The 25,817-nt window shown below is 47.6% G+C and overlaps 1 protein-coding gene across 1 annotated transcript; it reads right to left on the bottom strand.

The window, feature by feature from the left end:
- Positions 1-434: 434 nt before the first annotated feature.
- LOC144134215 (uncharacterized) lies at positions 435-24,875 on the bottom strand. The gene is made up of 4 exons (XM_077667174.1): positions 24,828-24,875; positions 23,982-24,057; positions 1,442-1,714; positions 435-634 (listed from the first exon to the last, which is right to left on the bottom strand). Exons 2-4 carry the CDS (start codon positions 24,043-24,045, stop codon positions 435-437), a joined length of 537 nt encoding a protein of 178 aa, XP_077523300.1. The 5' UTR covers positions 24,046-24,057; positions 24,828-24,875.
- Between the last annotated feature and the right edge of the window lie 942 nt (positions 24,876-25,817).

The raw sequence follows: 25,817 nt of genomic DNA, 5'->3' as shown, positions 1-25,817 counted from the left end.
CGTTACGAGAATAGTTGGTTTCCGGTCACTCGGCTAATACTCAGCCGTATCTTGTGCGCCCCCGAAACCTCGTCAACCCCTTGACAACGATTACATGTCGACAGCTGTACATGGTTAGGCTTCTTAAGGCAGGCTATGCCCGCGACTGCGCGGAGTAAACAAGGACGTCCGCCGCAAGCAGGGGAGGCCGAGACGGGGACGGGTCCCTTCGTTGGCGACTTCCCACCCCACTGGAGCGGCCTTCCTTGCGAGCACAAGACCAACGAGTTCGGGGAAAGTTCACCGAACTCCACAGATAAACTGCGAGTAATGCTGAATATTACAACCTAAAAAATGTCAGTATGTCACACAGTGCTGATTATTTAGTACAGACAAAAATGACTATGAAAATGACTTAATTCAGTATGTGGCATATGGGCGGGTGCAGCATTGCCTCATGCTGCAAGGAGCTGCTGCTTTTTCCGGAGAATTTCCTTCTCCAAGTTCAGGACCTGTTCCTTGGCTTCTAAAACTCGAACCTTCATTTCATGCAACGCACTCAGTTTCCGCCGTTCGTCTTCATTGAAAGCATGCTCATCTCTGATCATCTTCATTCTTCGCTCGTGCTCGATGCGCCTCTGACTGCGCTCATCCTCTGCAGAAACAAGGAGTGCCTGAAGCAACTTTAACCATGCTCTGTCGACGGCAGTGAGTCGACTGCGTTGGCGATGGCGGACCACTGTCTCAGCTGAAGAGCCTTGCTGGGCCCGTCCGTCTTCTGTACTCTGGCTTGCCCTTGTGGCCGGGTCGTTTGTTGATGGCCCAACATTGCTCTCTGATTCTGCAGAAAAGAGCGTTGATAAAACATTTCACTATGTTTTGCAACGAAGCCAATGAATGACACTTAAGAAAAGCAAATTTTATGGCACCTTACTCTTATGTTCAGAACAAATGAATGCAGCAGTTATGCAACTGCATGTCTATAGTGTACCGCCTTAATGGCACATAATGCATGACATTCTTTTTTGAACACAATAAGCGCACGCAGCTGCGTTGTAATGGGAGCTTGACAATGTGCATTCAGAGCAGGCATACGATGTTTGCCTAGTCACACAGGGGCACTAGTTCTCTAGGAAAAAGGAGAGCAGCTGTCTGCATTCCTGGCAGCAGAGTACTATATTGCAGCGGGAGAGTTGGCAAGTTGAGGAAAGTGGCACCGGAACAGGCTATTCATTTTTACATAATCTGCTCAAGTGTTAATTTTGCAGAATGTGCTCCACGAAAGGGAAGCGTCCATAGCAGTTACAGCAGCAACAAAAAATCAAATATTGATTCCGAACAGAGCACATATGTGGTCGAGCCGTTAGTTTTATTATGGTTGAGGATGGTAACGTCGGGAAATGAGGCCAGCAAGCCATTTACTTATGGATCGTAACTGCACGGGCAGTAATCGAGCACTCACTACGAAGCAGTGATGCGCACGAAGGTGGATGCACAGCTACAGAAACAGTGGTAGTCATAGTAGAAACGGTGTTCCGCTTGCGATAGGGCTGCGGGTTCCCTGGCACGATGTCGGCAATTTTGTCGATGTTGGTGTGAACTTCTTCAATGCTGATTGACGACTGCGACGGCCTGTCACTATCGACGTGATTTAACCCTTGCGCCGCCACACGCGGCACGGCCGCCTCGACTGGAGCAAGGCTGTCATTGATCGGTGCACGTGGTGGTCCGCCGCCTGCAAAAATTCATAATATATACTTGCAAATTTCCGAGGGAACAAATTATTTCAACTTCTCGGCAAAAAAAATAAGTTAAAACGTATCTGTGCCCATCACACTCCAGTTCTGCTGCGCCTTCGCCTTATTCACCTTTGTTTGAGATTATCCCATCATTTTTTCACTTGCTTGATTTCCTGTAGGCGCACGTGCGGCATGCGTTTGTACTGAGGGCATAGCCGGTCCTATGCTTTTGCCTTCCCGTTCCAAGAAATATCATCCGTTTTTTTTTTGCACTCGATTATACGCTGCTGTGCATTTTTACAAAATCAGTCAGCAAGACCTTCTCTTCTTCAGTGAAATACGACTTCCTTGGCATGGCAAATGCAAGCATAGTACAAAACCAACACAACCAAGCGACGTCCAAACAACAACAAAAAAACGACGCTCAGATGATACCACAGTTGCCAGCCTCAGTTCGCTTTCCTGCCCAATGCAGCTTTTTAAAAATTACTTTTAACCTGTTAACAAAACAAACTTACTTTATGGCCAGATATCAAGGTGTAAATGTAAATTTCACAGCGCCGGCAGTTTACTTTAGCAAATAATTGCGATTTATTTTACATTTCTCGAAGGTATCCTCGGAACGAGCAGTTACTTCGGGACCGCTTCCTTAGGTGAGGTGCTCCTGCCGCAGGGAAAGCGAGAGGAAGCTGATGTCGCCTTACGTTTAGGGAGCCCGAAATGCTCCCTGCAGAAGGTAGGGACATGATCTAAGGTTAGCAGCGTTTTTTGAATTCGGGCCTAAGTGTTGGCAGGAATCATTGAAGGAATGTATTTGTACAAACGTTTTGCTGCAAGTAATTAGTATTTCGGAAAAACTGGAGTGCTCAAGTGTTTGTAGGCTTCTTTAGGCAGGCACACTTGTCAAAGATAATTACCAGTTGTCATGTAGCCATCGATAAAACAAAGGTAGTTAGCGCCGGTTTATGTAACCTTCCAGACCGTTGCTTATAGCTGGAAGTGGGAGGTCAATAGTAACTGAACCTCTGGGATGTACCAACATTTCGAAACAACATGAGGGGGAATTGTACTGAATTCTAGAGTAATTGGAATGCAGGCAGACAACGACTTCCTCCTAGTCTCCTCTACACGACTGCCAGTCTCAAGACAAGACTGAACTTGATGAAAATTTCGCAACCCTTGTCCACAATCTTCCAATTTTAAAATCGCTATGCCCTGTGTAAGGAGTTCGAAATTGTGTGAGCCGGACGCACCAATTCACCTTGCTTTAAGCGAAATCTCACGCATTGCATTAATAGAGTTTAGAATGCGCAATTGTACGTCTAAATTATTCAGTTCCCATGTGCACAATAAAATGCTCCAGAAAGAAATTTTGTTTCCAACGTCGAACCGAAGTGAGCAGTCAAGCCTTAACTGCGGCCTATCATAAAAATTCTTTTAAAAAACCCGAAGCAGCAAGAAAATACTGGGAAGCACTTTATCCGTGACAACACTGCAACAAATGCTCTCAAGCAGAACTGTTGAAACATTTTTTATTTGCTCGACTACCGTACGTATATACTGCACTTGCATTCTCAGATGTTGTCTCGCCTAGAGCAGCTTACGGTTTCAGTCCCAGGGAAATTATGCCTTAGACTAGATGCACACGGGTCCTTCTCGAGCGCTGCCACGAAAAGGACAAAAAAGTAAAGGAAAAATTCTTCCGTTGAAGGTTCAGTCACGCTCTTAACAAATCAGCTTGTACAAAACGATATTGAAATCGATGCGAGAGGGGAAATAGTTCGATGTGTCGGTAAGTCGAGACTTATAAATAGCAATAGATCAACTCAACTGCTTCCAAGAAGCAAGAAAGCTCTTCATCCAGGCAAACGACACGCTCGCTAGGCCTTTCTAAACCAAACCTGCATTGCATCGAACTTGTAGTGGGCAGTGGTTTCGAATTATTCATTTCCTATAAGTGTTTAATATTGTTTCCAGCGCACAGTAAATGGAATAATCTAACTAAAATTAGGCACACTTGGTTGTTCCCGCAATGCATTTATTGGCGAACCGTGTCAAGAAGTCAAGGTAGGGGCTGCCAGAAGGCTTTAGTTTGGTTGGATTTACTCCATTTCAGCGATGTGGCGGGAAAGCGAGTACAAGAGGCTGAAAGCCGCCTCCTAAAATGTTCACGTTGAAATAGAAATTTACTTCACAATACTAGTGCCGCCAGCAGTTGCCCAAGGCTACTTAGCGGATAAGCCTTCCTTTGCGAAATGTTAAATGAATCTGTCGTTAGGAGACGCGGTACATTGAGACGGGCAACGTGCCTTTCGGAATAGTGATGTTGCGAGGAACGCAATTTATAAAAAAGGAAACAAAAGGGCTGTACCTTTTTACGAGATTTTCAATAAGATTGTTTGATTGCGCGATATAGAGAGGAATTTGATATATCCGTGCTTGGTGTAACCGGTCTCGAGTGCACTTGTTCACTCTAAACTTTGAAAGACATTATATATACATTATTCGGAGCAGTACACTAAACGATCAGCATCAGTTTTGTCCACAAAATTAGAAGGCTGACTAGGTACTTTATTAATTAAACTGGCCGCCGTATACGAAATGGAACTTTGTATTACAGCGGCTTGGGAGTGATTGAAAAATGAACGACACGCATTACAGCAACGTGGAAATTTGCCTGGACAAGCCAGCACTTTGCAGTTCATGCGTTTTGGTGCTGGAATTCTTGGTTGACGCTCTCAACGCTTATAATTGCAAAAAATCTAGCAAGGAACAGGAATTTTCTGTTCTGAGCAGCTCCAGGGGTGCCATGGCGTATATTTTCACAGCGCACAGAAGCCGCTTGTAAAGACCAAACAAGACGTTATAAAAAGTGTCTACTGTGCGTGGTACAGAGACAAGGCGGTAACAAAAAAGAAGGGCCCCCGCGAAGTGCGCTGGTAGTGCTGTATTCCAGCAGTACAAATCTTTCAAAATTGGTTTGTGCGTGTGCACCGGGCGTTCGGAAAACCTATCAGCAATATAGCACTTCCTGCAGTTGCATTTGCACAGATCTTCGTCAATGAAGCAGGCAACATTGAAATCGTTGTTATCGCATATAACTGGGGAACACTCGGGAAGCTCTGAAGAAAGAAGAGCCAGAAAAGAATTGTAATGGAGCGCAGCATACAATTGGAGAGGGATGTAGAACAATAGACTAGTGATAAGCTATTTCTTATTCTTGAGAAATAACTTTTAGTTCCCATGTCTCATGAGTGTTGTGACGAAGAAATCTTGATGTGCTTGTAGTTAGTTCAGATGTTCTTATAAATCCTCATATTCGATCCATCGTTCTGCATTTGGTGATACTGTACAGTCACACTTCTTAGCTGGCATTGTCCTTGATTTGAACATGGTCATTTGCCATTTTCCACAAGAATTTTACAGCTAAATCGGTATATTAAAGTTCATATTACTCCTGCTACTATCTGTTAGGTTTTAAAGTATAAGAAACCTGCAACCTTCCAGTTGCGGTGCATTTCAATAATTTTATGGCCTTAGGAATTCTTGCTCTTATCCCTGCAGCCTAACCTGAGGTTCATGGTTGCGGAAAGCCTAGTACTATTTTGTCACGTAGTGGTGACAGCAGTCGAAGGAGCGATGAAGACGGACAAAAGGTCTTCTAAAAGAAAACTGCTTTTTGGGCAGACTTGCGCCCACAATGGACTGAATCACTCGGCGGCGGCGAAGCGACAAGCGTGCTCGGTGGTCGTCGAATAGAATGCCCGCCGCTGTCGGCCGTGCTCAATTTAAAGCTGATAGCGAACTTTCGAGATAAAGCGTTCAAAGTTACTAGGACATTCTGGAACAACGTACAATCAGCTCTGCCTGGCTGCGATCAATCGAGATGAATCTAGTCGCGTCTTGCGTCGCAAACAAAGCGATAAAGTGGTGTGGCGGCAGATTTGAAAAACGAACAAACGCTGCAAATATTCGCGGCATTGCTCGCCTCTCAAAGAAGCATCGAACCGATGCATTAAAACAAATAATGCGACTAGTAAGAGAAAAAACGTATCTTGCGAAAATAGAGAATGGAAACGCAGCTGCCTTTAGCACGCATAATACGGCTTTAGACGGACTACATTGAGAACTTCTGGTCGTACGCGGCGTCGCTGGGATGCAGTCATTGCGTCAGGGATGACCTCATAATCCAGTTCACCTAGCTGACGAAGAACCTTGTCTGGCCCGAAATAACGGCGCAAAAGCTTTTCACTCAATCCAGGGCGGCGAATGGGCGTCCACACACCGACTTGGTCTCCTGGCTTGTATTCCACGTTGCGTCTTCGTAGGTTGTAGCGTGCGGCGTCGCGCCGCTGCTGATCTTTGATCCGTAATCGTGCAAACCTTCGAGCTTCTTCTGCGCGTTAAAGGTAGGCGGCAACGTCGACGTTCTCTTCTGTAACGTTGGCAGCATGGCGTCTAGCGTGGTCGTGGCCTCCCTGCTATGGACTAGCCTAAAAGGCGTCATCTGGGTGGTCTCCTGCAATGCGGTGTTGTAGGCGAAGACGACGCAAGGCAGGATGACATCCCAGATTTTGTGTTCAGCATCGACATACATGGCTAGCATACCGGCGATGGCTTTGTTCAGGTGCTCGGTCAGTCCGTTGGTCTGCGGATGGTATGCAGTTGTCCTCCGATGGCTCTTTTGGCTGTAACGCAGGATGGCTTGCGTTTGTGTCGCTGTGAATGTTGTTCCTCTGTCCGTGATGAGCACACCGGGGGCGCCGTGTCGAAGAAGAATGCACTCCACGAGAAATTTGGCGACTTCTGCTGCTGTTTCGTTCGGTAGGGCTTTCGCCTCGGCGTAGCGGGTCAGGTAGTCGGTCCCTATGATGATCCACTTATTTCCAGATGATGACGTTGGAAAAGGGCCAAGCAAGTCCATGCCGATCTGCTGAAAGGGCCTTGAGGGAGATTCAATGGGGTTCAGAAATCCTGCTGGTCGTGTGGGAGGGGTCTTTCGTCGCTGACAATCTCGGCAGGTTTTCACATAGTGCGCGACATCGGCAGACAGTCGGGGCCAGTAATACTTGTCTTAAATGCGGCGGAGGGTGCGAATAAACCCGAGATGTCCAGATGTGGGCTCGTCGTGTGAAGCCTGTAGAACTTCTTCGCGGAGACAAGCAGGTACAACAAGGAGGTAGGCTGTTTTGCTCGCTGCAAAGTTCTCGTTCACAAGGACCTCATTCTGCACACAGAAGGAAGACAGTCCTCGCTTGAATGAAGCAGGGGGTGAAGAAACTCTGCCTTCCAGGTACTCGATGAGGCGTTTAGGTCGGGGTCCGAGCGTTGCTGCTGAGCAAAAGAGCTGGGGCTGATGGGTCCCAGGAAGGCGTTCTCATCGTCGTTCGGCGGCGGTGTATCTACAGGGGCTCGTGAGAGGCAATCGGCGTCAGAGTGCTTGCGTCCGGACTTGTAAACGACGGTGACGTCAAACTCCTGGAGACGCAGACTCCACCGAGCGAGTCGGCCAGAGGGGTCCTTCAGATTGGCAAGTCAGCACAGCGCGTGGTGGAAGCTGACTACGTTGAACGGTCGTCCGTACAAGTAGGGGCGGACTTTCGACGTAGCCCAGATGATGGCAAGACACTCCTCAGTTGTCGAATAGTTAGCCTCGGCCCTGGAAAGAGAACGGCTAGCGTATGCGATGTCTTTTTTCAGCCTGTCGCTTTTTTGAACGAGGACGGAGCCTAGGCCCACGCTGCTTGCTGAAATGACGCTGAAGTTCCTTGAAGGCTTTGGCTTGCGGCGCTTCCCATTTAAACGGCACGTCTGCCTTCATCAGTTGGGTCACGGGCTCGGCGATGCGCGAAAAGTTTTTCACAAATCGTCTGTAATATGCGCACAGTCCGATGAAATCTCCATACTGCTTTCTTATCGGTCTCCCATATCCCTTCCCTTACGGCGCGGTTCAGGTGTCCAACGATATATGAGACAGATACTGCGCCATTTCCTTTCCCCAAAAAACCAATTATTATTTCTTATTGGTCGGCTTTGGAAACTGTTCAATACCAGCTTTTTTCTGCGGGTCTGGGCGTACTCCCTCCTTGCTAATGATGTGGCCTAGAAACAGCGGATCTTCATAGGCAAAGTGGCATTTCTCTGCCTTCAAGGTTAGGCCAGACGACTTGATGGCGTCCAGTGCTGTTCGAAGTCTTTTGAGGTGCTCTTCAAAGTTCGAGGCGAAGACAACGAAGTCATCTAAATATGCCTGACAAATTTGCCACTTTAGGCCGGCCAGAAATGTATCCATTACTCGCTGAAATATCGCTGGTGCGGAACACAGACCAAATAGCATCACCTTGAACTCAAACAGCCCATCCGGAGTGATGAGTGCTGTCTTCTCGCGATCTCTTTCGTCGACCTCAATTTGCCGGCAGCCGTTCTTGAGGTCCATCGATGAAAAATATTTGGCGTTGCTGAGGCGGTCCAGTGTGTCGTCGATGCGGGGAGCGGTAATCCACGCAGAATCGAAGTGCTCCGTCTTTCTGAATAGAACAACTGGTGCCGCCCAAGGGCTGTTTGAAGGCTGGATGACGTCGTCGCGAAGCATTTCTTCGGCTTGGTCCCGGATGGCTTGTGGTTCTCGCAGTGACACACGGTAGGGGCTTTGGTGGAGATCTCGGACGGGTTGGTCCGTTATAATGCGATGCTTGACAATAGGCGTTTGTCGCTCCTTCGGCGATGTCGAAAAGCACTCAATGTAGCTTTGAAGCAGATTGCGGATCTGGTCTTGTCTGTTCCTGTGCAGGGCTGGGTTGATGTCGAAAGTGGGCGATTTCTCTTGGTCAGGCGAATCTTCTGCGGAGGGGTCGGAGAGGGTGAAAGAGTCTCGTACGTCGGATATTTCGTCGAAGAAAGCATTCGTCGTTCCCCTGTTAATGTGCCGGTATTTTTCGATGAAGATAGTCAGCAGTATTTCGGCCTGGCCATTGGGGAAATGTGCGATGCCTCTTGCGATGCTGATTCCTCGGTCTAGAAGCAACTGCATGTTGCCCTCGATGCAGTTGCCTTCGTTGCCCTCGGACTGAGTACCTTGAGAGATTTGAGAAAGCAGCGAAAAGGAAGGAGGAGACGTGGGTTTGCATCTCAGTTTGCATCTCGCGTGAAAACGTATTTAATGTTCTACATCCAGGCTAGAGAGGTAGACTCAAAAGAGGCTTTGACTGACCTCATGGTGTCCGATCGCATTAAGGCAAGCCTCAGCCCGGAGGGCATTGAATATGTGCGCCTTCGAGAAGGAGAGAGTTGGCTGAAGTCTAAAGAAATATCAAAGGCCCTACAGACCTTCAAGCAAGCAAAAGGTAACGGGCGGGTTGCGAGACAGATTACAGTGCCAGTACTGCAAACGGGCCAAAAGCAGGGTGATGTTGAAAAACCCGCAGTAAAGTGCCACCAGTGCCATGGACTGGGCCATGTCGCTAGGAATTGCCCACGAGTAACAGCAAATGAGCCGCGCCAGCAACAAGCATATGGGCACAGGCGGAGGGTGCAAAAGGTCGCGCCGGTAGATGAGACAGGAGTAAAGGACGCAGCGGTAAACCAAGGCGCGGCTTGAACTGCTAAAGTAGGAGTGCCTATGCAAAATTCAAGGGCAGCCGCATCGAGACTACAGTACGTAGAGCTTGTATGCGGAGACATCTGCACCGAGGCATTGCTTGATACGGGAAGTGAAATGAAGGTAATAAGAGAGAGCATACTACCACAGGCGCTGACGGAACCATCGGGGACAGCGAAGCTAGTGTCGGCGTTCGGCAGATCTATTCAGGCGAAATTGGCGACGGTCCCTCTAAGTGTATCTCATACAGGAACAATCGTAGACGATCGAAAGATAGGCATAGTATGTGCCCTCACCAATGAGCTTACTGAGGGGGTGCACTGTTTGCTGTCGTCAGAAGACTGGTAGCTGCTTAAGAAGCACAGCGATAGAGCGTTCACAACAAGTACTAGTACTGCAGTCAGTATGGCGGCAAATCAAGAACCTACAGACGCGGCAAATCAAAATTGTGAGGCACTGGTAAGCGAAGTTGGCAGGGCACCAAATGCCGACGTTCCACGCGAGGAAGCAGAGCCACCTTGGAAGGAAGATGCCGTTTCACTGTCTAGCCAGCGAGAAATGTTTCGAGCAGCGCAGATCGCTGACGAGAGCTTGAGGAAGGCAAGGAAAAATTCTAAGCACGGAAAGGCGGGTATGTTCGTTACTGAGGGATTGCTGCACCATTGGGATTCAATAGCGGTTGCTAAAGTGCGACAACTGGTGCTCCCCCAAGAGAGACGAAAGGAAGTTCTGTCCTTGGCGCACGAATCGCCGTGGGGTGGACACCTGGGACCAAGTAAGATGAAGGCACGCATAAAGTACAACTTCTATTGGCCCGGTATGGAAAAGGATATTTCAGAGTACTGCCAGTCTTGTCATGATTGCCAAATCCGCCCAGGCAGGCGTCACACTGACAACATATCCATCACCCCATTAACTAGGCCTGAAGTGCTCAAGAAAGAAGTAAGCCGCCAAGTGGAGGAGTTTCTTAAGTTAGGATTAATTTATCCTGTAAAAAGTGAATTTGCACACCCAGTTATGTGCATGGGAAAGAAAGATGGGGCGGTGCGAATGTGTATTGACTACCGAACTTTGAATGCAGGAACTCGTTCAGATGCGTTTCCGATGACTAACTCCCAGGAGCTAATTTTTTAGGTCGGCCGCGAGCAGTTTATCACGCTAGGGGATTTAAGGCGTGGCTACTGGCAGGTACCGATGGGCCCGCACAGCCAAGCGCTTACCGCATTTGTGACGCGTGAGGGGCCATAAAATGCGCAGTGCGAATTAGAAGAGCTCAAAAACTCGCTCTGCAGAGCAGTGGCGTTGAGCACTCCCCAACCTCACCAGCCGTATTGGCTTTTCATTGACGCATCAACAGCGGCTGCCGGGGCTTCCTTGACACAAATGACGAAAAAGGGCAAAGAAAGACCTATAGCGTTTGCGAGTCATCGCAGCGACGCAACTCAGGCGAGGTGGTCGACCATAAAGTGCGAAGCGTTCGCTATTATAGGGGCTCTGAAGAAGCTCGATTATTGGCTCTTCGGTGCCGTGGTCAATGTCGTCTCTGGCCACAACCCCCTGTCATACTTGACGACGTGCACTCCTCACGGGGCGAAGTTGGCTAGATGGACGCTGCCACTTCAGCGTTATAACATAACGGTGAAACATAGGAAACGCACTAAGAATAGAAACACAGATGCGCTATCCAGGCTCCCCAACTTGACATGGGAGTAAGGTACCACCATGCCAGCCTCGAGAAGGCGTGAATGTTTTCACTCAACCGACGCTCGGTGAGCAGGGTGCCGTGTGTTGAAGTCGGGCATTTACGAAGAGACTTCTGCCTGGCGTCTGCATAGAACGGTGCCCGTGAGTGATGTGCGCAGACTTGTGAACAGTGATGAACAATGTGGCTTCGTGTGTGCTTCGAATATGGACTCTGCGCAGTGCATGATGTTGCCGCCCATTCAGTGAACTGTACAGCAGCTCGCACCAATGTTGCGCTTCAGTTTATTTTATTGATTGTTTCTTTGCTTTGGTTCTCGAAGTGTCGAGTACCCAGGAAAAACTGTGCCCCCGGAGAGCTGACACTTGTAATGTGAAAGTGTTGCGGCCTCTTTGTTAGTAAGCATAAACGAGCTGACAGCAAGCTCGGTTTATACTCTTAGAGGGGGCGTGTAAGGCCGCCCCTCTTTTTCAGCTGCATACCTTTGCAGGAAGTGGGAAGCCGGCACATGCGGAAACCGCTCCCCAGTATAAGCGAGAGCCCCCGAGTGCGTACGAGGAACGAAAACAGTACGGTCGCTTGACGCACAGACCACCCTCCCCCCCCCCCCCCCCCCCTTAACGACGTGGGCTATCGCCGGGAAGGCACCCAGAGTTTCCCGCCGTGCCTCGTGAACCAAAAGCGCATTCCCAGGAGGGCCGTGACGGACACCTGTCATGGCGGACAGGCAGTGCTCACCAAGAATGTGGGAAGACAGGGGCGATCCTTACCCCCGAATGCAGAAATGTAACTTGGCTCGAACTTAACTTCCATCGGTCTCAAGTGAGCTCCATCGTGTTTCATAAACCAAACTCGGCTTGAAGTGCGACTTGCAACCGGCTTGGCTCGATCCTAGTTCGGTCCAACTTCATGTCGGCTGAGGAGCTTGCTTGAAGCTGACTTCGTTGTATTTTCCAACATGGCCACCTACCGATCGGACGTCGCGCGGAGGGTAGCTGCGTTCGATTTCGCTTGCCACGCTATGGACGTAGTATTTTCTGAGGCCCATTCGTTGCCGAAGATTCCACGGCCAGCGTTACGAGATCTGGGGAACCCCATGGAGCCCTACGACGACGAGCAGTTCCTCGCCCGCTATCGGTTCTCCAAGAACGCCGTGCGGGAGCTGCTCACCGTGTTGCCCCTGCGTGAAAGTCCCGACAACAGGGAACAGCCTGTTCCTCCGATGCTGCAGCTACTCCTGGCTTTGAGGTTTTATGGGGCCGGTACTTTCCAAACCGTCACCGGGGATCTGGTGCGGATTTCGCAGCCCACGGTGTGCCGCGCAGTTGGCAAGGTCACCTTGCTGATTGCCAAGCACCTGCGCCCGATGCTGGTGCAGTTTCCAGCCGTCTCGCAGTTTGAAAAGCTGATGCGGGACTTTTATGAGATCGGTGAATTCCCTGGTGTGACCGGCTGCACAGATTGCACGCATGTCCGCATCAACAGCCCGGGTGGTGCAGATGCGGAAGTCTACCGAAACCGCAAAGGCTATTTCTCCATCAATGTGCCGGTGAGCAATGAAAATTGAAATTCTCTGAACAGTTACCACTATTCAGCTCATTCGTATTCGTTCGCGTCTTGTACGTGCTGTCATTTTATTTATTTCCCCGCGGTGCTACGAACGTACAGTCACAAGATTACTTGCCCGAAAGACGCGGGTTCGATCCCGGCCGCGGCGTTCACATTTCGATGGAGGCGAAATGCTGGAGCCCTGTGTACTGTGCGACTTCGTTGAACGCTGAAGAACGCCAGGTGGTAGAAATTTCCGGAGCCTTTCACTACGGCGTCCCACATAGCGAAATGTGTCTCTTCGGAATATGCGATCGAGGCCCAGCATTTTGTTTTAGTACTGCTTTATAATGTAGCTTTGTACTCCATGAAGAGTGTAGCTTCGTTCTCCATGCTCCATGAAGAGTAGCACTACATTCTAGGCGCTATATTACCACGCAATCACTGTGCAAATTCACCGCAACGAAGGTTAGTTAATGTTTCTAATGGCAGTGCATGACAAAGTTGACAAAGCTTGACCACACTTTCGAGCTGTGGCATTAAATCAACGCAATATTCCTTTATACGTGCAGGTACCAAAAAGCCCACATAAAGACACGGAATGTGGTCGAAAGGACATTCGGTGTCTGGAAGCGCCGCTTCCCTTGTCTGGATATGGGGCTCCAGCACAAGCCGAAACAAGCTGCAGTGATCATCACAGCGTGTGCAGCCCTGCAGAACTTTGCATGTTTGATGAAGGAGCCACAGCCTCCTATTGAAAGCGCTCCCATCCAGGACGCTCCACCGGCTCGCACCAGCACGACAGCAGCGAGGCGGCCAGAGCACCTACCACCTGTATGCTGTCAGCGACAGCTTGTCGGGAATGCAGGCACGACGGGTGCTCATCCAGAAGAGCTTCACATAGGTAAGAAATGCACAGTCCTCAACACTGTCCCATGCATTTTGAATAAAGCATGTTTATAATGCGCACTTGCTCATGCTACCCGTATCCCAACTTTTGTGCAGGAACTAAAGAAATGTTAGAGCAATGGGAACGACTAGCAGCAGTTCAAGCGGCGGGACGAAGAGGTCGACGAAGTGCAGCTGGGGATCCTGAGTGACTCCTGAGAGTGTGCTCATCATGACGCTCTCTGATCTACGACCGCAGACCTTCACTGCGAATACACCCCTTTACACTAGAATTTTTTCTCAGCTTCGGAAGCTTTTAAGTTGCGAGCTTGTTGCATTAACAAACTGCTACTCTTCCACTTCTAGGTTCTGCATTTCTTGCTATAGTGTTCTACTTGAAATGCTATTTTTCAAGAACGCTGTATTGATCTAGCAGGAGGCGAATACCAGAAAAGCTCTTGTTGACCCTGCTGCTGAGGGTCTTAATGGCGCTCAGTTCATTTGTTTAAGAGCTGCTGCCTTGGCGGGTTTGCTTACACGCATGTGAAAAATTACCAGATTTGGTAAAGTACAACAGTTAGGCCTTAGGTGGAGCAGTGGCAGGGCTTGTGCACCTTTCCACAGAGCAAACATTTGTGTGGCTGCTTTGGTAGCGGCATGGAATTCAGATTCCTCACAGCAAGTAGTTCTGCTACTTCGTCTTTTCTACTTTCACCCAGCTTGCACTTCAAGCTTGGGCTCTTGCATGTCTTCCATGTGTTGAGTATAAATTTGTTTTTATGCCACAATTGTAATGACAAAGAAGTGCCCATGTGGCAGCGGGACTGCTCTCGGCGAGCGCGCGCTTCGGGTTGATGCTGATGGAACCGTTGACTGTCTGTGAAAGCTGTTCTGCGCTTTGTACTCTCTGCCCGGAAAACTCATTGCACAATCATTAGTTTCAAATATCCCTTTTACAACAAAACGAGACGTTCCCAATTGCCTACAATGATGAAATTCCAGATCACTGCGAAGTTTTGTTTTCTGGCTTGCCAGCAGAGGTGTGTTATGAATCAGTTATTAAATTTCTCACTTTTTTTTGGCTGTATTGAGGTAAAAAAAACATGAGTGTATTCTTTTCATTTGGTTTGCTTTCAAGATGGTGTAGAACGGTCGAACCTTCAGCTGTCACACTGGAGCCTTCTTTTCAAGGAACGATTCTCGAGTGGTTTGTTGTGCATTGTCGCTCTCTCTCGTCTCTGTTCAAAGTGGGAGTTGGTTGTTGTCATAGTATGGTGCAAAAGGTTGATTCTTTAGGTCTGAAATCGGCTTCCTGACATGATCCACATGCCTCATACAGCTCAATCTCTTACAACAAAGTTGCATAACGGGCAGTAACTGGCCATGAGAAAGAAGCGAAGTTCACTGCAGCATATGTGCGGAGAGGATTCCAAGCTTTGTTGTGTCATGGTGAAACATACCAACCTACAGTGTGTGACCTGTGAGCATTTTTAATTTCCAAGTGTAAAGGTCATGGTCGTACATAGAACTCCTGTAACTGTTGCTAAGGCTACACAATCTGTCTGCGAGCAGTTGCACTCAATATTCATTGTTTTCCAGCCAAATGCACCTGGTGTTTGTTAGGTGCCTTGCTTTGCATGGCTGAATACAAACCCTAGATCATAAAGTGAGTCGTCATGAGCCAACACCAACAGTTAGTCGAGATCATTGTGTGCGGGCACTACTGATGTTTGGGAACGCCTTGCTGCCGCAGTAATGGTGGACCACTGAAAGATAATTTATGACCCCAGTAGTGTTTGCAACATTTTGTTTTGTGGGTTCAATGAATGGTTTGTGATATGACTAGGTAGCTACTTCTAGCTCGCAAGTGTTGTAGTGAAATCTTTTACATGCAAACACTTGGACTAGCGGTTCTTTTGATTTGTACATGCAGTTACTGGTTGGCTGTTACAGCTTAAATCTGGCTTTGCATTTCAGCCGGCCTTCTTGGAACTGTACTGATTCCACGCATCGAGAACTGGCATGTTTTGAAATTGTTACATGGTTTGGCGGGTTTCGAAATAGCATAACGTGGGTGCCATCAGCAAGTGTTTTTTTTGTGCATGCTTCTTTATAGTCTTTTTTTTGTCATGCCTAGTGCGGCTTGTCACAGGAATGTGGTGGCCATATTTTTGAAGCAATAGATTACTTCAGCAAAACGGGAGGCTGTAGCATTGTATTGACTCAAGCTATGGGCCCACCTTGTAGACTGCATAGGAGGAATCGCATTCTTTAAGGGTTTCGGTTCTTGAGTAGGAGGCACTAGCTGCGAGGGTTTAGGTTAGATGAGACAGCAAAGATAATGGAAGGAGTAGAGAGCGGTGTTGGCCTTTGAGCATTTATGTGGTGTTGACTTGCGTGAGCCAATATTGTTGACTTTTTATACATGGAAACGTGAACAATGTGGCCTGCAATTTTCCCTACTGGTTGGTTTTGCAAGCAATGCCAGGGCAGGTTTTTCCTTCCTAGAGCAGCCATATTTGTAGCATACAGCAATGCGTATTTCTATGAATAAATTGCTGTTTGCATCCAAAGATCCATATAGCCATAGCAGCAGAAGTACCACGCAACCATCCTACCTGCCTCCTGCTATGCGATAGCTTGTCAGACTTGCATGCAAGGTGGTGACGGGGCTGTATGTCTGTTCCCACGGAGTCATGTGCTTAGAACGGTACATGTGCAAATGAAGTGTAGTTATGTGGATTTGCCACATAATATTTATGCAAGCATTCACACAGCATTCCAGTTTCATTCAGTCATAGGCACCGTTTATTCTGGTGCCTCTCGCAGCCTACGAAGCTGTTCAAGTTTGATTTGTTTTTCAATTTCTAAGATTTCCAATTCCAATTTTTTTTCTGGATATCAAGGAGTTTTTTCTCCTGCAGCTCTTGCAGAATACTGTTGTGGTCCTCTCGCATCAGCTGCAGACGCAGTCCATGCTCTTCGCGCAGTAAGGCCGTTCTATAGTCGTTCTCATCTGCCAGAGACCTTTCTAAAAGGGCCATCCGCCCTCTTGGAGCCCTGCCAGCGTCACCGGTGGCCACTGCTTCAGCAGTAGTGGGACCAGCGCCTGCTCCAGAAGCAACTGTAGCACTGCTGCAGCCTGCTGCAGCTTTGCTGGAAGCATCAGCAGGTTGCACAGCAGGAAAAAAGAGATTGCTCTCCTGCTCAATTGCTTCTGGAGTTGCCCCACTCTTACCAACAGCAGCCGCTGGTGACTGCGGCTCATCCACGAGCGGAGGTTCCCAGTCGTCTTCTGTAATAAAGAAAAGGTAAAAATTAGTTGGACAAACTTACGCTTACAACACATTAGCTGTCTGCCTCAAGAGCACAGATTGTTGGGTCAATTGGTAAAGAGACATTATAACGAAAGCTTTATAATGTTCTTATATAAGGCATCACTTGCCCTTCTCGGCGCCAAATAGCTGCCGTTGTTTCTGGGGGCCCCAGTTTAGTCATTCTGTTTTGTTCTGCCATATTCCTCACCTTTCACTCTGAATTATGCCTGATGACCTCACTTTATTTTTTTCTGCTGATACAGTAGTGATAGTCACGCAGGCCCCGAGTTTTACACATGTGGCTATCCTCTAACTCTGCACCTGCAGCTTTTTTGCTCTTTCAATGGGTTTCTTTTCAATTTTAGTATATTTGCTAGTTTGTACTCATGCGTGTCCTCTGGCCCAGGGAGCCAGTTATACGCCCTTCCTTTCTTCAAAATCATCAGCGTCTAGAACTTTGTCAATGCCAATGAACGCCGACAGCTTTCACTTTGTATATCCTGGAGTAGCTGAGCTAATCCACTTTCATTTTTTTTGCAAAGGTTTCCTTGTAATGCCTGCCTGCTTGCTTCGCCGCATATATGCGACACCAATGCCGAGGTGAGGCATACAAGAAAGGTGACAAATACTGCAGCCTGAGCCTGAGGGCTACAGAAAACATGCGCTTCGAGTGAAACCTCTGCATTGCAAAACTAACAATTTCCTTGAAACTAGCAGCCAAATTCGAATTTGAGCATTACACATAGGCAAGCTGCACCATTATTCACAACAAGAATGTTGTTACCTTATCCCTGGAGCACCATCATGTACAAGTACACAGAAATATGAAAATTTATGTGAAGGAGTGCATGCATAATGAAACTGCATTAAAGTTGGCATTCGTTTAAAGTGAGGCAGGAATGGCAAACAAGACTCAAAAACATCATCAGGAGAGAATGTCATAATGAATGCAGTTCAGGTTGCAGCACTTAATGCTTGCTCCCTCGGTGTCCGACGGTTAACCAACTCCTCGCCTTCCGCTACAGGAACAGAGCATACAACTCACATGAATATAAGCCGTCATGTCAAAATGCCTTCAGAGTGCTGTCCAACAACATGCAGCTTGGAGCAGGTCATCCTTTCGCACTGTCAACCAATGCAGCCTTTATCTGCACAAACATTCAGCCAACCACATGTAGAGCAGCTTTCCACAGTGTTGTATTAAATGAGATTTTTATAATTTGTTGTAGATGAACTGTACAGTCCTCATAGCAGGTTCAAGACAATAAAAAACATTGAAACGGTGTCAATTGACAGTACACGCTGCCGTTGTCATCAAAGGAATATAAAGAGAGGAGTGCTGTTTTTCTACAACATGCACAGTGCTTTCTTTGCCTGCATAATGGAATTCTTCATCGCCTGCTCCATCCACCATTGGCTGCAACAGTCTTATAACAGGCAAACTTGCCACTGGTGGCAGGTCGATGCCTCCATCAGAGTCAGTCTGGTTGCCTACCCTGGTCATTATGTGGCTGGCAACAGCAATGACTTGCTCACTTTGAGCGCTCACAGTGCATTGAGCTGACCCTCCTCCTGAAAAGAAAAAAGACCGCACACAGTGAAGCTACTCTTAATTTATAGACAATGCGCCATTAAAATATTTTGTTCATGAAGTGCCAAACAAAAGCAACCAAAGGCACACCAATGCATGCAACTGTGTGTTGTTTTCGCTACGTTTTTGTGCCACCCGTCCCAGCAGTGCCAGGAATGAGTAAAGGCAGGTAGCTGTATGTACAGCCTTCCGGATATTCAATAGTACCAAGCAACTGTCAATAGCGCGGCAAGTTTCCTCATGAACATGAAGGTTGCCAGTGTAGACACCGTCTGGTCTACGGTGCACCCAATTTGGCTTCGCGGCGTGATAGTAGACAGTTTTAGCTGTGCATACGCAAGTGCTTGCGTACGCAAAGCGCTACGGCGCTGCATGCGTTACGCTGTCCGCTCCGAATTATAGTTTTAGCTGGCCGTGCCGTAGCGTCCTTCAGGCGCACGTAGCGCCATCCAGTGACAAGACGTCAAAGCACATCAACGCTCGGTTGAAGAAAATTTCATCCGTGATTACTGATAACTAGGGTGAGTGCATTGGGAACCTTTTTTGATCGAAGAAGAAAAGCTATGCAAACCGAAGAAAATGTAAGAACTGGCTAAAAGCTAGAAAACTGCTTCGCCAGGTGTCGTTGCTACGAGCAAAACTCATTGAATTTAGTTAGGCCTAGGAGCTTGAAAATGGCCAAATTATCTGAAAAACAGGGGCTAGTTATCGCTTATACCGCTATACGTGTGGGCAAGAGTAGGCGAAATAAAAGCGAACCGCTACCATTTGAGCGAGCTATTGCGTCGGAGAATCCAGCGGCGACATGTATTTATTCCGAAGCGGGCGACCAGGGCACCGCCATCTTGTCAAAGTTAGCGTACGCAGGCCACGCAAGCGCCGCAACGCAAAGTCCGCTGGCTAGCGTACGCAGGCAAGGCGCAAGGCTTGCGCTTGCGTTCTGCGCATGCGCACTACCGTCCCCGCAAACTCCTTGCGTACGCTAAGCCGTTGCGTACGCACAGCTAAGACTGTCTAGTATGCGAATGGTACCAACTCCGAGCAAAATCGTCCGTTGTCAGTTCGCTGCTGGCCAGGCGCGAGCCCTCCGTCCCACTGCACTGCCCGCTCATCATAGTCTTCTATGCAGCAGAAATCGCATGCCTTCGTACTGACTTGAATGTAGCAAACATTCTCTGTAGTTTTTAAAAATTACGGAGGCTGTACAGGATACTGCTTGGGCATTATTTACATGATTAACGCAGGCTGCATTCATCTGAGTTTGTAAATAAAGCAGAGTACACTGCACCAAAACGTTATTACGTGCCCATTTACGTGTTATCACACTGTTCCTAAGAAACTATGCATTCCAGTACACGTTGCTTACGCCGACCGAAGTAGAATAATCATGCCCTTATCCATGGCATACAAAGCATGCAGGAACAAACATTTGTAAACGGCCTGCAAGCCGCGCTCACCTGTCTTGTGGCGATCTCTCTTTTTCCTCGCGTCCTCTTCCTTAGACTTTTGTTTAGGTTGGCCCAGCATTTCTTGAGCTGATTGGGGTCACGTCGGGTCACCCCGTGATTGCTGTTAAACAGCCCGGCAATTTCCTTCCAAGTGGCGTTTTTTTTTTGCCAGCGACGACACATCGGTTTTTTTGCACTCTAATATATGCCGACGTGCGTTAACCAAACACAATAACAATTCCTTTTCCTCGAACGTGAACTGAGGCGCTGGTCTCCGCTGGGAGCAGGAAAAGCATGGGAAAAATATGGCTATGGCTCAACTAGGATTGGCTCAATGTGGAGCACGTTGCCAGCCAAAAACGTCAATCAAGTGGAAGCAGCGGGTAGCACTGAAATGTAGTTTTTATTGTTAGCAATTTTATGCAGGTCACTCACACCTAGTGCCTGTTTATGACTGCTGAACGAGATGCGTTGTTTTATAGGAGCAAAATGGGCATTATTATAATAGATTGTTCAATACTCTCATCCCCAGACGATCGATGCGCCCTCGCTTTCAAGCACGCGCTTAACTTGACGAAGCAAGTCAGGTTGAGCATCTATGAAACACGAAACCCAACTTGGCCGTTCTGAAGCCGCCTTGGTGCTTCGACTCGACTTGCCGAAGTGGAGTCGAAGCGCGAGCCAAGTTACATTTCTGCATTCGGGGGTTAATCTCGTTTCCCGGAGCAGCAGACAAACCCCTTCATGCATATTAGCTGTGTCCCGCCGTCGGTAGCGTGGCAGCATCGTGGGCCCTTTCGCCCCCTCCTCTGTTGCTGACGGGCGACGCGGACCGATGGTGGGTGGCGGTATGCATAACTGAGGCAAGGATTAGCTACGAATGGAGAGCGTGTGGACACTCTCACTTGAGAGAGAGTGGTGGCGTATTTGTTTTTTATTTAGTTTGTATTGTTAACAAGACTCTGGGTTCGAGGCTAAGCCCAACCCATGAGGTTGTCCCCATCTCTCAGGTTATTTTCGATTGGAGAATTGATGCTTAGAGCGGGCCACTGAAAACGACCGCCCTTAGTCCTTTGTTAATCAAGTGCTTAAAAGCGCATGTAAACGGACGCAGTCCAGTCCAGTCTGAGCTGGGGCTCCATGCTTAGCATGTAACGTGATGCTACTTAGGCTCTAACCTGCCCGGTCGATGAGTAAAGTAGCGCAAAGTTTGTTCTTTTGTAAATTCAGTTCTGCTTTTTCCACTTTAGCTCTATGTATATGTATGCTGTAAATATATGCTCCGCTGTCATCGTCTACAAGCTCGCCTCCTGTCTCTCTTCCAAGCCGAACGACCCTAGAGGAGGGGTTCGTAAACCTTCCTCGAAGAAACGAACGACCTTTGAAATTCTACTCATGTGAAAGAGCTTTGGAATTCTTCGAGAATGAGTCATAAGCAGTTTTCAAGGCAAGGGTGTAGGAAACGCGGCAGCGCCAAAGTATTCTTGCAAAGCCGCTGGAGAAGCATCATGTCCTGCGACCGAAAACTTTGAAGCCAAAAATGTGGAGCTTCGAGATGGACTTCGCCAAAACGACTTGAGACACTCGCGCACTCTGTGGGGCCTTGTGTTAGTTCAGGACGGCTTAAAACGATATCATGAAATAACAAAAACATACAACAATAAATGAAATATTAAGCAAGCAAATCGCACTCTTTCATAGTATTACATACTGGACATGTGGCAAAAAAGTTAGGTTAACATGCGTCTAACACCATTTGTCGGTAGATTTATTCGCTGGTCGTCGAAGAATCCTCCACGATTTCGTTGGTGTGGAAATTTCACACGAAAAGGTAAAAGAAACAAAATTGTGTTGAACTGTGACTCGCAACTATTTCCGATGCTTTTCACCAATAAAGGTATTGTTCGAAAGAACAAAAATCAATTTGCGAGCAAATAAATAAATTCGTCTACAAGAACTATAGCCCTCAATGCAAATTACGCAACAAAACAATAAAATGCACAAAAAACGACATTTTCAAACAGTACGATCTCCAGAAAAGGAAAAAAACAAACCGAAAAACACAGGGAAAGGCGCGATCACAGCGAACGACGTACGGAAGCGCAGGAATCTCTTACCGCATTATGCAGCGGCAGCCTAATGTTTGACGCATGCGCAACTTATACTTAATTGTAAATTACGAGGCCACTGCCTCGTTTCTGGACGTTGCTAATATTCCGCACAAAGTCGGCTCAGGTAATGCACCTGCACTAAGTTATTACGTTTCATTTAGGATGTCTATTAAGCAGACACCCACTGCGCAGTGTGGCAGTCAATTCTATAGAGTGAAGCAAAAAAGCGCTTTTTCATTGAAAAAAAATTATTAAATGAAAGTGATTATATTTTTTTTTTTAGAAGGAAGGCCTCTTGGGCTGGTCTTCAGATACTCGCGCAAGCAGAGCTTGCAAAAACGATTTAAAGTACAAAAAAGTTCATATAAATAGGCGGGTTATTATGCCCAGAAATTGAACAAAGGCAACAGCCTGAGTTCTGTCTGTGCACTTCTCAAAAAAGAATTTTTTTTTGTTATCCGCTTGGCTAAGCCATATATAGTTACACGAATCGTAGCAACTGCATGGGTCATGCCAGCGCACATTCATTAACTACTAAATTTACGAGACCTTTAAAAGGAGTTTTAGTGGTTGGTTGCAGCCGCTTCTAGTTGCCCAGCATTAACGATACAATTCTGTAGTAGTCGGTCTGGATGGTGTCGTCGTTGGCCTTAAGCCCGTTTCATATGCATGAGATTTTCGCCTGCGACACTGCGAACTCCGTCGGTCTGCAACTCGGGAGGGCCGTCGGTCTAGTCGCAGACGGCTTGCGATCGAGTTCCGTCCGGTTGGTATTCAGTCGCATCGTCGGTGTGTTCGCAAAGCGACTGACCAGTTGGGAGCGCCGAAACATCGTACGACGTGCGGTCACGTGGGAGCTGTTGCCACGGTGGAAGCAAAAATGTTTATTCTAATCAAAACATTGAAATAATGCCCCACATCTGAAAATACACTCGTCATAACATAATCAACACATTTCGTGTAGCGTTTCTGCCGCGTTTAATCATGGATTGGCTATGCAAACATCCAGCAACCTTGACTGTTCCTCCGACCGAATTCGCTACAGAGTTGCATGTGAAAGCACTGCCCGAAAATCGCACTGCGGCGTCACCGGCTACGCCGACTGTTTTCGTTGTAGTTGCAGCATGTGAAACGGGCCTTATGCGACAGAGCGGTTCTTCTGTGGCGGAATATGGACACTCGACTGACCGGCACCGAAGTCGCCGTCACGTCGTCGCACAACTCAAAATCAGCGAACGGATAGAACAAAAGTCCGTGGCAGCAGCACCATTGCTAAACATCGAGGGAATCCGATTGGAATGCTTAGCAATGCGGTTGGAAATTGTTGTGAAGCCCCTTAGAACCCAATTCATCAGCGATGGAGCCCGCTGCAGACGTTGCCGCGCGGCGCCTCGACGGCGTCGACACGCTCCGCCTTTAGTTTCTACTGTACGAGTGCTCCCTCTGGCCTCTGGCTGACAGCTTCGGTTTCATTTAGTTTTTTAGGCGTAACTATGCCTCTATCTCCGACTGCGCAGTCGGAAAATATTCGTTGTTTATCCAACTCCACACATATACCGCGAAAGTTTTGGGTAAGAAAAAGGTTAATAAAACTTCAAATTCTTGAACTCACCAAAGCGCAGCCCAGGAGCTCAAACGAGTTTTAGAGCTTTCGAAAATTATAAACTATTATAAAGTATAACTTACAAAAATCAATCTTCTACCCAGTATAATGGATGGTGCAATGTTCACCAACACGTGCCAGTATACATCTAACACTGGCTAAAAGAAGGCAAGCAAGGGTCAATATAGCCAGGTTTCGAAAATGGCTTAGCCAATTCTGGCAATGAGTGGGACAACTTTGGTTAACATGGCCCGTGATAGCCAGGCTTTGAAAATGGCTTAGCCAATTCTGGTACAGAACGGGAGAACTCTTGCTAACATGGCCCATGATAGCCCTGATTTCATGATGGCACAGCCAATATCAGATCCTCATTGGCATCTCTTTGCCAGGGCCACGCTTTGCCAGTGGCTTTCTAATATTGGCCCGCTGTCATGTGCTACCTGGGTAAGTGCACTTACCTGCAGTCGCTTTGGCCATTAGGGCAACCAGAGGAATACTGACGACGAGGTACTTTCCGGACATGGCTGGTGGGAACTGAAAGAACGCCGATTTGAGCTCATGTTGTGATTTTAAGCTGCTAATGACGGCTTCTGAGCGCTCGTACAACTACATTTAAGGCACTGCGGCTGAGCAGTTTACTGGGAAATTTCGCGCCGGAGAGTGAGCGCCATTGTATTGTGTATTTTCAAAAAGAGTAATACAGGCAAGGAAGTTACACCTACGAGACGTGTATTTGCCGCCCTTATCACCAGGTGTGCTTTGAGCTCTGTCCTACACGCTGCCTAACGCTTAAAACTCTTAGCGTTGTTGACACGAGCTCACCTCATCAGAACTTCAAGACAGCCACTGGGGGCAAATTTTCAAACACCACTGCGAAACAGGCTACATTTAAAATGACTAAAAATTAGTACTCAATCGACTGCACTGACACATCTTGCTTTCTTTCAGGTTAGCATGAAGCAGGCTCAGTGCGGCAAAGGAAGAAAGCCGCTATGGCGGCACAGGTGATGTAGAGTTCGGCTGCGGTGTGTAAGGTAGCGTGATCGAACCCCTGCGGCGCCGACCGCATTCAAGTAGAGGGGAAGTTCAGACAGCCCTGCGTTCTGTTTGATGAAATTTCACATAATAAGTTCCAGGCGAGAAATATTAACCCGGAGCTTTCTACTGCGCCGCCGTTCATAGCCCAACTACAGCGCACAACAAACCGTACCAAATGGACAGTGAAACATATACGTTGCACTGTACCGACAAATCCTACAAAACTGCAATCACGTCTCTACTAAGAATGAACAGGGAACATTTACCTGCGGTTTCGTCAGCTAGGCGCTAGAGATCAAGAGTCGAAGTTGGTCGGAAGCACATGAATGAACATCGGTGAGTGCTGTAAGCTTTTATAGACGCGGGATTTCGAAACTTCATGGGAAAGTGCAGGAAAGAGTAGTCTTGCCCCGTTGGCTCACGCCTACTTTCAAATTGCGTTCCAGTGTGCGATAGGAGGATAACCTTTCCTCGAAGCCTTTTTAAAGCGGCGGCAGCATACACGTTACGTGGTGAATCACCTCACGTTTTCTTTCTTGCTTAGTGGTGGAAAGACGAAATTCTTATGCAGCTCACGTTGAAATTTAACGCTAAGACGTCATGCGTCTGGGCTTCGCTCTCGCTGCACTCTAAGATGTCGAACGTTTCTTCGGAGGCATACTAAATATTTGATTCCAATGAGCTTTCTAGGCTATGCGGACGCAGCAGGTTTACAGCTTAGTCTCTTTTTTACTTTTGTAGACAGTAAATAAATAAAACCAAAACAGAAATATTTGCACGTTTTGTCACGCGCAAAGGGTGCCGCTCGTGCAGCCAACAGAAAAAGAAAGTGGCTTGGTTTTCATGTGCAATCTTGCCTTGATGGCGCAGAATAGAAATTGTGTACATGACCGTGACATATATCCTTAAGATTTAAGGATGGATCCTTAAGATTTGATTAAGAAACGGCAAAGCATCAGGCCTTCTAGCCCAACAGAGAGGATAGGACTGGCAGAGCTATCAAAGCTAATCAATACGCTCAAGGTAACCGAGATAAGAAAGTTTATTATGAAGAGAATCGAGCATACTATAAAGAACGGAGGCAGCCTAAAAGCGATGAAGAGGAAACTAGGCATAGGTAAAAAGCAAATGTACGCGTTAAGAGACAAAAAGGAAAATGTCATACGCAATATGGATAAGATAGTTAAAGGAGCTGAAGAGCCCTCCACAAATGAATACAGAAGCCAATATAATCAGAACGTTAATGAGAGAAGCAG

This window comes from Amblyomma americanum, chromosome 5, assembly GCF_052857255.1.
Source record: "Amblyomma americanum isolate KBUSLIRL-KWMA chromosome 5, ASM5285725v1, whole genome shotgun sequence".
Taxonomy (NCBI): Eukaryota; Metazoa; Arthropoda; class Arachnida; order Ixodida; family Ixodidae; genus Amblyomma; species Amblyomma americanum.
This window is presented reverse-complemented; position numbering and strand designations above follow the sequence as displayed.

Excerpts from the sequence above, each read along its gene's own strand:
- LOC144134215 (XM_077667174.1), bottom strand. The coding sequence starts at position 24,045 with ATGTCCGGAAAGTACCTCGTCGTCAGTATTCCTCTGGTTGCCCTAATG. Across the intron at positions 1,715-23,981 it reads AATGGCCAAAGCGACTGCAG|GCGGCGGACCACCACGTGCA; the intron begins GTAAGTGCACTT and ends GAATTTTTGCAG. Across the intron at positions 635-1,441 it reads GTGCGCATCACTGCTTCGTA|AGGATGAGCGCAGTCAGAGG; the intron begins GTGAGTGCTCGA and ends TTGTTTCTGCAG.